This window comes from Centropristis striata, chromosome 21, assembly GCF_030273125.1.
Source record: "Centropristis striata isolate RG_2023a ecotype Rhode Island chromosome 21, C.striata_1.0, whole genome shotgun sequence".
NCBI classification, from domain to species: domain Eukaryota; kingdom Metazoa; phylum Chordata; class Actinopteri; order Perciformes; family Serranidae; genus Centropristis; species Centropristis striata.
This window is the reverse complement of record NC_081537.1, coordinates 3,599,396-3,614,606: the sequence shown is the minus strand read 5'-3', so window position 1 is coordinate 3,614,606 and position 15,211 is coordinate 3,599,396. Positions and strand designations below refer to the sequence as shown.

The following is a 15,211-nucleotide window of genomic DNA, read 5'->3' as shown; positions in this document are numbered from 1 at the left end:
TTAACCTGTGGTTCTGCTCATTTTTTTAAATTTTTAAATTTTAATTTTTTATCATTAATTTAAACAAAACACAACATAAGTCACCAATGGAAAAACACAGTAAAAAAGAAAAAAAAGAAAAAAAAAGAACAACAACAAAATCACAAAACCAACCTAAATAAATGAATACATAAATAAGAACTTTAACACATTAAATAACATTAAAACTAGACACAAACAAACATCAAACATAATTACCACATAAAACATACAGTAGTCAGTAAACTTAATAACCTAAGAGAAAATATTCTGTTCTGTTAATTTTTACATTTTTCTTGTTAATAAAAATATTTCTGTTAAATTTTGGGGTCTTTGTTTTTGTCCTTGTGGTATCGAAAATGGTATCGAGTATCGAATATTTTCCTGAGTATCGGTATCTAGTTGAACATTTCAGTATCCATGACAACCCTAGTTGGTTTTTATTCTCTTCATCCTCTGAAACGTTCAAACATTCGAGTAGAAAACACAAGAGGAAGAAGAAAAACACGCCGAGCTTCATGCAAATCATGATCTAAAAATATCAGTTTGTTTCTGGTTTCTCAGAGGCAGAGGATGTGTGTGTGTGTGTGTGTGTGTGTGTGTGTGTGTGTGTGTGTGTGTGTGGAGGTCAGATCAGTCATTGTACAGTTTCCTTCTATTGAGTGACTGAAAGCTACTGTTGGCCACCAGAGGAACAACAACAAGCTGTCAGGGACAAAAGAGAGGAAATAAACGTAACGGGAGAGGGGAAAACGGACGAGAACTGGAGGAAACAAGGAAGGAAGGAAACAAGAAAGGAGCAGGAATGAAGGAAGAGAAGGTAGAGTAGAGAGGGAGGAGAAAAAGGTTGGGAAGAGAAGTGTTCTACTGTATACACGGCAAAAAGGTGTTTAGTCTAAAAACCAGATCAAACAGTAAATCTGAGGGAAATGATCTTGCTGCATGGACAGATAATTTAACTTGACAAGATTTCTTAAATTATGATTGTTAAATCTAGAAATAAGCATGTTGAACGCTTAAAATAAGAAATTAACTCTTAATTAAAGCTGCCAGCAGTGATGAACTGGCCCGAGCAGAGTGACCTGATGATTATTTGTTTTTTACTTAGTTTTTTTTTTTAAATTGGCTTTTTTTTGTCTTTTTTTGTGATTTTACGTCTTTTTGTGTCTTTTTTTTTGGTCATTTTATGTCTTTTTTTGTGATTTAACGTCTTTTTTTTTTGTCATTTTTTTGTCATTTTATGTCTTTTCTGTGTGTTTTTTTTGTCTTTTTTGTGATTTTACGTCTTTTGTTTTCTTTTTTTGGTCTTTTTGTGTCTTTTTTGGGTGATTTTATGTCTTTTGGTCATTTTGTGTCATTTTAACTGTCGCTAAGGAGCCGAGCTGAAACCATGACAACGCCCACAAAGGGAAAGACGGAGGGAGCAGAGAGAGATAAGGAACGAATGAGTGAAAAAAAATGTGGAGAAGAAAGTAAAGGTGAACTTACCAAAGCAGAACTCTGCCTTCGGTCTGAGTTTGGTGGCATCACTGACCTGAACAGCACAGAGGAAAGCTTTAATGTCCCACATCAACTCACATTACAATGCTGATTTTCTGGAAACTTTATTAGAATTTGTGGAAAAACTTGAACTGAAAACCAGGCATCCACAGCTGGTTACAGGCTGAAGCAGGGAAACATGTTAGCACCAGTTTGCTAACCAGATCCATTACACCATCATCACAATAGCCGTGTTTACTCAGTCTCAGGTCACGCCCCCTCTAATGTCTCAGGCCACGCCCCCTCTAATGTCTCAGGCCACGCCCCCTCTAATGTCTCAGGCCACGCCCCCTCAAAAGTCCGCTGACTCTGCGTGTCTCCACTACAAGTTAGTAGTGGAGACCCCGGAGGTGATGTATGGTTTTCACCATCGCTAACTGTGCACAACGTCAGCATTTTACATTTACATTTAGTCATTTAGCAGACGCTTTTATCTAAAGCGACTTACAGGAAGAAAAAAGCCAACAATCAAGGTATAGTGCAGTAAGAGCTATTAGTAATAAGTAATAAGTGCTGGTGACAATTCTTTAAGGAGTATAATTACCGTGTGGTGCAAGAAAAGAAGATGCTCTCTGAAGAGCTGAAAGCAGCATGGCTAATTATGCACAGCGTCTCCGCTGATCATAAACATCGTGATGGTGAATTAACCGGCATCACTAACTGTGCACAGAGTGTCTGGTGCTTGTTGTAAACAAACAGAGATCGCTAAGTGAACACCTCCTGCAGCAGCAGCACATACACACTGTACTGCTACAGAGCTAACTGTTAGCCTGTTAGCACATACACACTGTACTGCTACAGAGCTAACTGTTAGCCTGTTAGCACATACACACTGTACTGCTACAGAGCTAACCGTTAGCCTGTTAGCACATACACACTGTACTGCTACAGAGCTAACTGTTAGCCTGTTAGCACATACACACTGTACTGCTACAGAGCTAACTTTTAGCCTGTTAGCACATACACACTGTACTGCTACAGAGCTAACTGTTAGCCTGTTAGCACACACACACTGTACTGCTACAGAGCTAACTGTTAGCCTGTTAGCACATACACACTGTACTGCTACAGAGCTAACTGTTAGCCTGTTAGCACATACACACTGTACTGCTACAGAGCTAACTGTTAGCCTGTTAGCACATACACACTGTACTGCTACAGAGCTAACTGTTAGCCTGTTAGCACACACACACTGTACTGCTACAGAGCTAACTGTAGCTAACTGTAGCTAACTGCGGCTCTTCTTAACGAGACGGCCTCTGGCTCGTTAGCGGCTCGTTAAGAAGAGTAAGAACTAGTCGCTGGATTTGTCTCCAGTCGATTTCTTGAAAAATAGTCTCTAAGGGGGTCTGAAAAGTTGCTAAATTTAGCAACAAAGTCGCTAAGTTGGCAACACTGCTTCGCCGGCTTTTACAAATGGCGCGTGTTGTTGTCGGGTAGGGTACGACGACATCCTGCTTAGTGTTCTATCCAATCAGTAACCAGGCTTTTTTCAGGGGAGATAAAAGGACCTGCTCTTCTATAGGGACTAAAAAAGTCCTGACAAAACTTCTCGTATTCAAATTAGGGGCGTTTAGGCGAGTGAGACATTTATATTTTGACACCAAGATTAACCTTCTAAGTGGCTTGGAAGATATATTGGTTCTCATAGACCTTATATGGCTGCCATCTCTGATCCGCAATCTTGATGAAGTGGCTCCTACCAAAAATTGAAACCTATAGTGACAGAGAATATGTGGAAAAAGTGTGGTGCTTTTGCCCGACGTGTCCCCTTTATTCTTAAATCTGGTCCTAAGCCGCCTGACTACTAGATTGGAAGTTGATTCAAACCATCAACAACTGTCAATTCAATCAAGCATCAGCCCAAGCCTAGTTCATATTTAATATGTAGAATGTGTTCAAAGATATGCAATTAACACTAAGCAAAATGTCGGGGATGTCATCGGTTTTGCACATTCACATTTTTTGTGTGTGTGTTTGAGAGAGAGGACTAACCTTGGAGATGTAGGTGAGTTTGAGAGATCCCACGTTCTCTGCACCTTTAGGCAGATTCTGAAAAAAAACACAATAAATATATATAAGTAGAAGTAAAAACTGGGATTGGGTTTGTCATTTATTCCCACAAAAAAAAAAGATGGCTGGGCGATACAGTGGCAATCAATATATCAATATAGTTTACATACCAGTGTTTCCCACACATAGACCATTCTGTGGCGCACCGCCACAGAATAGAGACCAACCGCCACAAAATGATTCTGTTTTGTTTTTTTCCTCTCCAGGGGATTAAAAAAACTGTAACGTCTGTAACGTTAGCCAACACACAGAAAACACCACATTCACATCAATAAATAAATGTTTTACAATGAACCGGGCCAGTCTCTGAGCTGTCAAGACTCTCCGGTAACGTTAAGGCATATTGAATGGTTTCCTTAAATGCCGTTAACGGGACGAGAGCAGTCAAAGCGGCTGCGTCAAGCTAGCTACATCGAGGGTAGGTTCGCTTCCTGTTTTCAAAGTAACAGCACAAATTCTAACGTTATAAAGGGCAACGGGCATTTTATTTTTGTGAATGTAACCGGAAGTGCGTTGCTCACGACGGCTAGCTTGAGTAGCACCAAATTCGTCCGAACCAAATAGTAAACAGCTGGTATTTAGACAAATTAACGCACTGGGGATCTAAACGGCTACTTTCTCACCTAAAAGGGTTTAAAATGATAATAAAGTGATATATTTAAAGAATTTAGGACTTTACAGCCCTAATATTTGAGGGGATAGAGTAGACTACTATGCCCACAGTCAAATCAAAAAGAATAGACTACATTTTTTAAGTTATTATGAATATTATTATTGTTGTAGTTATCAGCAGTTTTTCTGAATGTTTCCTGCTTTAATCCAGATGAGTATTGAACGTTTTTTTTCACGGCAAAAACGGCCTCGTCAAGAGGACAAGGAGCAGCATGAGGAGGTATCAGTCTGAAACAAAGTTGAACAGTCAAATGGCTCGTAAACGTTAATTTATCTGAATGTTGTATAGGCATCAAACAGTGGTGCTCAGGGAGAAATAGAGGACAGCAGACAAAATGCTCCTGTAAGACAGGCAGCTGCTGAAACAACAGGTGAGGTGAAACAGAGAAGTTTAGACTTTAAATTAAAAAAAAAAACAAGTGGGGAAAGTAGCCTATTTTAATTCTGATTTGTCTGTGGCTGTTTTTTTTGCTGTTTCTCAAGCAAGACTGTCCATAAATGGGCCTGAACCCAAGGAGGTCCCTTATGAAGAGCACTTGAGTTGTTTTTCAGGAAGCCAAGAAAAATGAGGTGTTCTGATAGGACATGAAGCTGTGCACTAAATAGGCTACAGAATCTGAATCAGGCTTTGTTCCTTAGGTAGTTTCTTTATTTTATTTGTGTTAATATATTTTATTTTTTACATTATTTTACCAAAACAGAACAGGTTATTGGTTGAGGTAGGTCTTAAGTTAATTATTTGAAATAAAAACCTCAAATTGAAGTTGTTTTGTGCAAATCATTCCTGTCACAGAATCTAAAGATTGAACTAGTTGGGGTGAGGAATGAAACCAGGCAGGGTTCTGGTAAAAATGTTTTTAGTTGTCTTCTCTTAAATAACTTACTTTTAAAGAAGTAAGATTGAGCTGAAATGCTGTAGCTTTATAGTGTCTCAGCAGGTGACTCTGAAGAACAATAGAAACAGGTTTTTTCATGTGGCAGCTTCAGAAAGTGTTGAACACCCCCCACTGCATCCAACCGATGATTGACTGCACCACACTGTGACACTCGATTCACCCACCGGTGTCAGTGGAGCACCACACATTGCTACCTGGTCTGTGGGAAACACTGCATACATATATCACAATATGAGATGCAAAATCATGTAAGTGTTTGATGCAATGAACAGTGTTTTTGTCTCATGCATGACATCAGACAATATAGTTTTTAGGTCTGCAGCTAACGATTATTTTTTCGATTAATCTATCAGTTATTTTTTCGATTAATGGATTATTTTAACAAATTTAGCAAAAATAAAATGTTAAAAACTTGTCATTTATATCTCAATATTATATTCTATAATCTTGTCTTAAAACTGTTGCGGCATTGCACTGTTTCCGATCGGACGCCTTTTAGTGGAGCTCCGCCCCATTGTGTGATAGGCCTACACCTGGTCAGTAACACAATTCACTCTGGATTTACACCCTGACTCATCTCATCTGTAAGTCTATTTAGCCTACCTATCTTTAGGAGTTTTAAAGTGGCTACAAGGTTCGATTTAACAATAATATTCAAATAATTTCCAGTGAATATCAATGTTCAATGTGTATGTGCTGGATGGTGTGGTACCTTATGAACAGTAAGTGTTTTATGGAGTTGCAGACGTTGTAGTGGTCTGCATAGCCACAATATATGAAACACAATAGTTATCAATCAATCTACACATTCCACATTAACACACCTAATAACCCTTACTCACATTATTCACATCCATCTGTTTGTGCTGTTTGTCCCTCCTATATCTGTGTCTGTATATATGTCTAACCATGTTGAACGATTAAGTTTCTTTTTCTTAAAATAACTATTTCTGTGTCTCTTTATATCTCAATGTACATCCATGTATTACCCAATATACACTTTGTATATTAACACTACGCATTAAGAGTATTACACCTCATTGTACATCCCACTTTCACACACAACTTGGCCAGAATTGAAAAATCTACTAATCTTATCTCCCACTATATGAATACATATTTCCTACGGACACTAGAAGTATTTCCTGACTGTAAACTGACAGCACCTGCTAAAAACCTGCATCAGCCACACAGCTGTGGGAAATTCTAAACGTACTTTAAATAACCTTTTCAATTTCTGTTTCGGTTCCTGCTTCTCTGCTTCATTTAACACACACTGTGAAACCACTCACATGCTAGATGAAAGATTATTCAACTTGTCAACCAACTTCACTAAAACCTATTCAGAGTAGTTCTTTCCTTCCTGTTTGCATCTTTTTAGTCTCAATTATTTATGTGCTTTATTGTTCGTACTTCACCTTCCTCTGGGAACATCTTCTGCCTTACTGACTCTATTTTGGTTTATTATTAATGGAATTCAAATTTAAATATAAATTAAAGACTTGTGTGACTTTGCACTTTGAAAAACTGGCTTCAATTAATTAACAATGATAAGGAGAGACAGAAGTTCACTTCAGAGCCGAGAGACAGACAAGTTGAATACATCACAGTGAGCATTTAGTTCAATATTAACCCTTTGATGCATAACATGAGTCTAAAGTGACTCGATATATAAGAGTTTTTATGTTCTATATCTTTGCAATAAATGATTTCCATCATTCAGTATTCCAGGTTTTCCTCAATTAGTTTGTTTTTGATCATCATACATCCTAATTTTATGTTTTCCTTTATTATTTTTTTAATAAAATCCCTTTTTGTGTCACTACTCTTCTAATGCACAACATGGGTCAAAAATTATCCATATTCATTTTTTAGCTAAGTAGCTTGCTAAGCTAACTGCTTAGCTAACTTCTTGGCTATGTATTTAGCTAAGTAGCTTGCTAAGCTAACTACTTAACTAACTTCTTGGCTAAGTTGCTTGCTAAGCTAACTACTTAGCTAACTTCTTGGCTAAGTATTTAACTAAGTAGCTTGCTAAGCTAACTACTTAACTAACTTCTTGGCTAAGTTGCTTGCAAAGCTAACTACTTAGCTAACTTCTTGGCTAAGTATTTAACTAAGTAGCTTGCTAAGCTAACTACTTAACTAACTTCTTGGCTATGTTGCTTGCTAAGCTAACTAGTTAGCTAACTTTTTGGCTAAGTATTTAACTAAGTAGCTTGCTAAGCTAACTACTTAGCTAACTTCTTGGCTAAGTATTTAACTAAGTAGCTTGCTAAGCTAACTACTTAGCTAACTTCTTGGCTAAGTATTTAACTAAGTAGCTTGCTAAGCTAACTACTTAACTAACTTCTTGGCTAAGTTGCTTGCTAAGCTAACTACTTAACTAACTTCTTGGCTAAGTTGCTTGCTAAGCTAACTACTTAGCTAACTTTTTGGCTATGTATTTAGCTAAGTAGCTTGCTAAGCTAACTACTTAACTAACTTCTTGGCTAAGTTGCTTGCTAAGGTAACTGCTTAGCTAACTTCTTGGCTAAGTATTTAACTAAGTAGCTTGCTAAGCTAACTACTTAACTAACTTCTTGGCTAAGTTGCTTGCTAAGCTAACTACTTAACTAACTTATTGGCTAAGTTGCTTGCTAAGCTAACTACTTAGCTAACTTCTTGGCTAAGTTGCTTGCTAAGCTAACTACTTAGCTAACTTCTTGGCTAAGTATTTAACTAAGTAGCTTGCTAAGCTAACTACTTAACTAACTTATTGGCTAAGTTGCTTGCTAAGCTAACTGCTTAGCTAACTTCTTGGCTAAGTATTTAGCCAAGTAGCTTGCTAAGCTAACTACTTAACTAACTTCTTGGCTAGTTTGCTTGCTAAGCTAACTACTTAGCTAACTTCTTGGCTAAGTTGCTTGCTAAGCTAACTACTTAGCTAACTTCTTGGCTAAGTACACATGTTTGTCTATATTTGGGACTTGGGACACAGATCAGATCACATTTTATGAGAAATTAATGTAGAAAAGTCGGTCATTTCACAGGGTTCACATACTTTTTCTTGCCACTGTAAACACACACACACACACACACACACACACACACACACACACACACACACACACACACAGAGTCACTGTAGAATCTCTACAGGTGTCATGGCAGGAGTTCTCAGTTGTGTGCATATTTATCTGTACACACACAGACACATACACACACACACACCTGTGGGTTGTCCATGTACCACAGCAGGTTTCCCTCCTGAGTGTCCAGGATGAAGTATCGGCGCAGGAACCTGCCGCTGCTCTCATTCTCCTCGATGTCCAGGAAGCCACATATACGATTCTGTCGGTCCCAGTAAGGCATCGCAACCCCGACCAGCTCAGCCCTCCCTGGGGCATCACAGGAACGCTGCAGGAGGAGGGACACGTTTAGCTGATGCACTTATTCACAACAACTGCTCCACAACGTCCCACTAATCAACTTCTCAAACTGGTTAGAATGGAAAGTCCAGAACTGCAGCATGACAGATTCACTAGAATATCATAGTAACAGATTTGACATTTAATTAATCTACTGTTGGAGTATTCTCAACATTTTGTACAAGTTAATGAGAGAGAAAGTTTAACATTCATTAACTCCCTCCAAATCTTCTCTGCAAGAGGAAGTGACATCACTGGGTGCAGGTCTCATGTTTTTTATTTGAATGCTGTAGGGTTTTTTATATGGTTTTATAACAGAGATAACAGAGTTGACCGGATCATAGGGACAGATAAAAAATATATTTTTTTAATGTTGAAATCCCATGTATTACAGAAAATAAATACTCTGTGCAACTGTAAGTATGAGTATTTATAGAATTAGCACAAAAAAACTGCTAATTTTAATGAATTATTTTATGTTAATTCAACATGAACATGTGAATCACAAGCTGAAGACAGCCAATAATTGATGGGTGGGAATCATTTAATGAATATTTTACATATAAATTGTGCCTAAAATACACACCAATCATTATTATTGGGGAACATTCAATATAATTAGCAATATTATTTAAAACAGATCCAGTAAATACTTTTTCAGGGGGAAATAATCAAAGGTTTTTCTGGGAGACGCGAAATGTACCCGCAATTCTGAAATCACCCATAAACTTATTTTAGGATTGAATATTCCAAGTATTCTTTAAATATCTTGTTTTTGATAACAACCGATCATTATTTCCATTTTGCCTCTCATACTTTATGAAGAAAAAAAGTTTTTGTATTATTATATAGCTAACTACTTGGCTAAGTAGCTTGCTAAGCTAACTACTTAGCCAAGAAGTTAGCTAAGTAGTTAGCTTAGCAAGGAACTTAGCTAACTACTTAGCCAAGAACTTAGCTAAGTAGTTAGCTTAGCAAGGAACTTAGCTAAATACCAAGTTCTTGAAATAAGGCATCATCTAATGCTAACTTTAGATGAAAAGTAGGGCTGGGTCATATGGACCAAAAGTCATATCCCGATATATTTAGACTGAATATCGATATACGATATATATCCCGAGAGCAAAAGTTCAGTCAAAGCCAAATATGACATGTCACAAGTAGTTTTATTGAAACTGTTTATTTAAGTGAACATAAATACTGTACAACAACAGGAGAACCTTTTTTTTTTTAAATCAAAGCTCCATAAAGTGCACATTTAAATAAAAAAAAATCTTAAAAAAAAGCAGCAGCTTGTCTGGAGCAAGGATCACAGTGCAATTTGAATTATATTGATGAATGTGATATGGTCTAATTCCATATCACATTTAGAAATATATCGATATATCTTTTATATCGATATATCGCCCAGCCCTACCTAGAAGTTACATTTCTAACTTAGGAGAAAATCTACTCATGCAAATAGACAAAGTGTAAAAATATAATACACTATTTAATGAGTAGTGTGTTGTTTGTTTTGTATGTTTTCTCTCTACTAATCTAAGAGAAGACATGTTAAAGACACATAACATCCCAAAGGCCTGTAGAGTCTTGCTCTTACTTTGTGTGTGTGTGTGTGTGTGTCTTCACAAGCTGCAGCAGTGACGTAATGCTAAGTTCAACATCACTTTAACACTAAATACTTGTGGTTTACGTGCTTGCACGCGCGCACCCAGCTTCTATTGTTTCCTGACTCCAGCGCTGCGGTTAACACACTCACCTTGTTCCGACAGAGTGAGTGTTTCTACTGAGATCAGTGGGTGTGTCCTGACTTTTAGTGTGCGTCTTCACAATGCTGACAGCAGGGGAGTCGAGCAAACCTAAGTTCTTTTTCTGGTGCCAACCAAAATGAGCCTGAAGCACAAATAGTAGCAACTTTTAAGTCACTGAAGGCCGACAATAAATGTCAATCTTTATTATTATTAACTAGGTTTGGGTGTTAAGTTTTCTGTAACTACTGGCTAGTTTGGAATCAGTTTATATTCTCACACTTTAACTATTGCACCAGGTGAGTAATTACTTTGTCTGAACACTGTCCACATTCTCCAATTCCACAATTTGACTTGACGTTTTGAATTTGAGGTCATAATTTGATTCCACTGGTCGAAATCTTGTGCACAAACTACACTTCTCTGTTGTTTCCATAACTCATGAGGAAGCAGGAAGAATTTTCCAGTTCAGTTGTTTCTCTTTTCCAACATATCCTCCTCCAGCAATGGTCCTGGTGTTTCAGATAGTCCAGTGTAGTTGGCTACCGTGTCTCTCAGAAGCCTTTATTTATTTATTTATTTACTTCGGGATGAAGAGAAAAAAAATACTGGGAGAATCGCCAATCATAGGGCTGGGCGATATATCGATTTATTTTTTAAATGTGATATGGAATTAGACCATATCGCATAGTTACATTTTTTTTATTTCTTTATATGTAAATGCTGCCCTTACTAGGGTTTGTCATATTTAGTTCTTTTGTAATGTTTGTTATTCTTTTCTCATATAAATATATTTATTTCGGAATCGTATCAATTATAATATTATCGTATGCAAATTCGGTAGAAATTGCGCAATCCTAAGTAGTACTGAATGCACCTTCAAGGCACGGTCACATGTGTGAAAACCAGGCGGCAACCTCCTGGTCTGAGCAGGGAGGCAAACCAGGAAGTGCCTTAAGCTGCATTCTACCAAAAATTCCAGCAGGGGGCGCTAAGTGTGGCTGCAAAAGCATTTATGTCCATTCATTTCAATGCAAAATGAGAAAACTTCTCACTTGATTTATTATCTCAGAAATGTTTTTTAGGACAACACTATGGTCTCAATCACTAGTAAAAAATCTACTTCAAGACAATCTGATGTTAATAGTGTAAATAATGGCCCCATTTAGAAGAAAACAGAAGACAAAGAATTGTATGATTTGGGGCGGGGCTACCTTTGATTGACAGGTCACTAACAAGGCGAGCCGTCATCAGGAGAGAAGCAGAACAATGCGTATCCACGGCAACGTGTCAATAAAGTTATATATAACGTTATATAGATATAAAAAAGGACGTTTGGCGGTTTGGTCTCATAACTTTGACCCTTTCACTGTATTTTCACTTTATGACAGTTTATTTGAACGTTTTGTTCATTAAATGTCTTGTTCAGCGTTTGGTTGGACTAACAGACACTCCAAGGAGTCGCTGCTCAGTTTTCTGAGGTCAGTAACAAACATTTTGTCGTCACAGTCACTACGTCCATTATTTACATACAGTCGATGGTGAAAACTCAGCTCCCAATGACCTCCAATAATGCAAACTAAGGGCCGAATAAAACGTTCACTTCCAAGCAAACTGGCATCTTTGGATTTCAACGAATTCTACTTTTTTTTTAAAAACTCTGCCCGGCTTTACTCACCTGCATTTGCAGACGTGTGACTGTGCACGAATAGTTTGCATCATTACTAAACAGAGTCAGGTCACATGTTGAACATAATCCATTATTTGTTCCTGTATTGTGACGTCACAGGAGTCATGCGGTGGCCAGAATGGCCAATTCAAGGACAATTGTTACACATTAAAAAAAAAAAAAAGACAAAAAGACAACAATGGGGAAAATGGATCAGTTTTAGGCTCCATTGTTATGACTTCTGCATCCGTTTCCCTGTTGGCTCAGCTCTCATTGGCTATTTACTCCCACACATTACAGGACACATGGTGCGCTTATTAAACATGAACTTTAGGCCATGTTTAGATCAAGCGGCAACCTCCCGGTCTGAGCAGTGATACAAACCAGGAAGTGCCTTCAGCTGCATTCTACCAAAGATTTCAACGGGGGGGCGCTGATGGTGGCTGCAGAAGCATTTTGTTCCATTCATTTCAATGCAAAATGAGAAAACTTCTCACTTGATTTATTACCTCAGAAATGTTTTTCAGGACAACACTATGGTCTCAATCGCTAGTAAAAAATCTTCTTCAAGACAATCTGATGTTAATAGTGTAAATAATGGCCCCATTTAGAAGAAAATAGATAAAGAATCGTATGATTTGGGGCGGGACTACCTTTGATTGACAGGTCACTGACAAGGCGAGCAGTCATCAGGAGACAAGCAGAACAATGTGTAACCACGGCAACGTGTCAATAAAGATATATACAACACCACCAAGAGCTCAAACATCAAAGACACTTCTTCTCTTTCTAGTAGCACGAAATAGAATAGAAATAGAAATTGAAGAAGAAAATGTTGCCCTAGCTTATTAATGCACCGTCTCTGTTCTGTTCTACTATCTGTGATAATTCTGCTAAACCTGCTGAAACGACTCCTGATCGTTCTCAGAGCTGCAGGGCAACCTGAAGGTCTGACTGATGGAAATAGTCCGACATGTTTGTTGTCGTTTGCGTAAACGCGACGAGAGCGCAGATACACACACCAGCCTCAAGTGGTGAGTCGAGGAATTGCAGTTTTTATGAACAGAATCTGAATGTTCAGTTCCAAACTAATAAATTCAATTTCAAATTACAATCCAGATTCAGTTTTTCAACGCAATGATTCAAATTGAACAATACAAATTCAAATTATGTGACTCAAATTCAGTTTTTTAATGCAATTATTCAAGTTAAGCAATTCAAATTCAAATATAAATCAGTTTCTGGTGGCACATATTTCAGCCCAAGCGGGAGGTTGCCGCTTGGTGGCAACAAATGTTAAAAAAAACAAAAAATGGAGGTCCTGATTGGCCGAAGAGGCGTTCTGTGTATCTGTGCTCGATTGCTCTGCCTCAACTCTGTTTGTCGCAGCAAAACAGAAATTAAATTTTGCGAACTGAATTTGAATTTTGTGGGAACTAAATGTTCAGTTCCAAACTAGTAAATTAAATTTCAAATTACAATTCAGATTCAGTTTTTCAACGCAATGATTCAAATTGAACAATGCAAATTCAAATACAAATCATTCAAATTAAGTTTCTAGTGGCACATATTTTAGCCCAAACGGGAGGTTGCCGCTTGGTGGCAACAAATGTTAAAAAAAACAAAAAATGGAGGTGCTGATTGGCCGAAGAGGCGTTCTGTGTATCTGTGCTCGATTGCTTTGCCTCAACTCTGTTTGTCGCAGCAAAATTGAAATTAAATTTTGCGAACTGAATTTGAATTGTGGGAACTAAATGTTCAGTTCCAAACTAATAAATTAAATGTCAAATTACAATTCAGATTCAGTTTTTCAACGCAATGATTCAAATTAAACAATGCATATTCAAATATAAATCATTCAAATTAAGTTTCTAGTGGCACATATTTTAGCCCAAACGGGAGGTTGCCGCTTGGTGGCAACAAATGTTTAAAAAAACCCAACGTATATTTCAGCCCATAGTAATTAAACTTCTACGACTAAACTAAACTAAACTAAACGCTGTCACCTTCGATTTAGAAACTCCACACAGCATGACATAGTCCAGGGATGGGCAACTGGAGGCCCGGGGGCCACAAACGGCCCGCACTCTCACTTGAAGTGGCCCTCAGTACAACTACATGCATTTGAAATCTTAAAAGTGCAGTGTAAAAATGCACAAAATGACTTCTTGCAATTAATGTTTGTTATTTTTTATTTGCTTCAAACTTTTATATTCCTATTTATACTGTTAAACATGCATTTTAGCATGAAATATGTTAAGTTACTGCACTGTAAACATATTTAAAATTGCAGTTTCATCATATCTGGTTAAGTGCACGCTCCTATATGTGGCCCTGTGGTAGTGAACATGAAACATTGTGGCCCCCTGCAGCATTTAAGTTGCCCATCTCTGCCATATTCTATCCAGTGGGTTAATAAATCCATTAAACAGTCCTCAGGTCACAATGTTTCCCTGTGGAGATCAAACTGTTGTCACAGGCCTCCAAACATCGACCCATTTCCTCTCCCGCCTCCATAATCCGTCTCTTCGACACTTCATACGAACACATTTAGGTATTTTTGTGAGTCTGTGTGTGTGTGAAAGCGCGGTGTGACCGTGTTGCGCCTCTTGGGCTGTAAAAGCGGCGGATTGTGGGTTTACTTACACAGTTCGGCTCAGTCCGAGTCCAGTGTGGCAGCAGCTGTTCGGCTCTCAGCGTCAAGTTAGACACAACACAGCCCGAACACGCAGCTTCCGCTTTCTGCTTTCAAAATAAAAGCGCTGGTCGACAATGACGTTACCTACCCCAGTAGTTCTCAACCCCCAATTTAACATGCATGTTGTCTCACTGAACAGAATCTCCACGCACTGTTCAGATCATACAAACTCAGTTGATACGACGTATTTTGGACGAATAATGAAGCAGACAACAACTAAACACAGTCAGCTTCAAGCCAGAGACTCCTTGTGAAGTAATAACTTGCTACTTTGGCATTTGTCAGAAAAGACACAATCCCAAAAGAGAATCAAATTGACCACAAAATGATAAAAAAAAAGACATAAATTGGCCAAAAAACACACAAAATTACCAAAAAAAAAAGACACAGAATGACTAAAAAAGACACAAAATTACCAAAACACACAAAATTACCGAAAAAGACACAAAATGGCCCAAAAAAAAAACAAAATGACCAAAAAAAGACAT

At 37.9% G+C, this 15,211-nt stretch overlaps 1 protein-coding gene across 4 annotated transcripts in view; it reads right to left on the bottom strand.

Moving 5' to 3' along the window:
• plekha1b (pleckstrin homology domain containing, family A (phosphoinositide binding specific) member 1b) overlaps positions 1-14,721 on the bottom strand; it is a 40,446-nt gene extending 25,725 nt beyond the window's left edge. For all 4 annotated transcript variants that reach the window (XM_059324162.1, XM_059324163.1, XM_059324164.1 and 1 more), the window contains exons 1-4: positions 14,672-14,721; positions 8,412-8,597; positions 3,553-3,609; positions 1,507-1,552 (exon numbers count right to left, since the gene is read on the bottom strand). In XM_059324162.1, the coding sequence (XP_059180145.1) occupies positions 1,507-1,552; positions 3,553-3,609; positions 8,412-8,552 (244 nt within the window). In that variant the 5' untranslated portion in view covers positions 8,553-8,597; positions 14,672-14,721. The remainder of the gene's footprint in view (positions 1-1,506; positions 1,553-3,552; positions 3,610-8,411; positions 8,598-14,671) is intronic.
• Between the last annotated feature and the right edge of the window lie 490 nt (positions 14,722-15,211).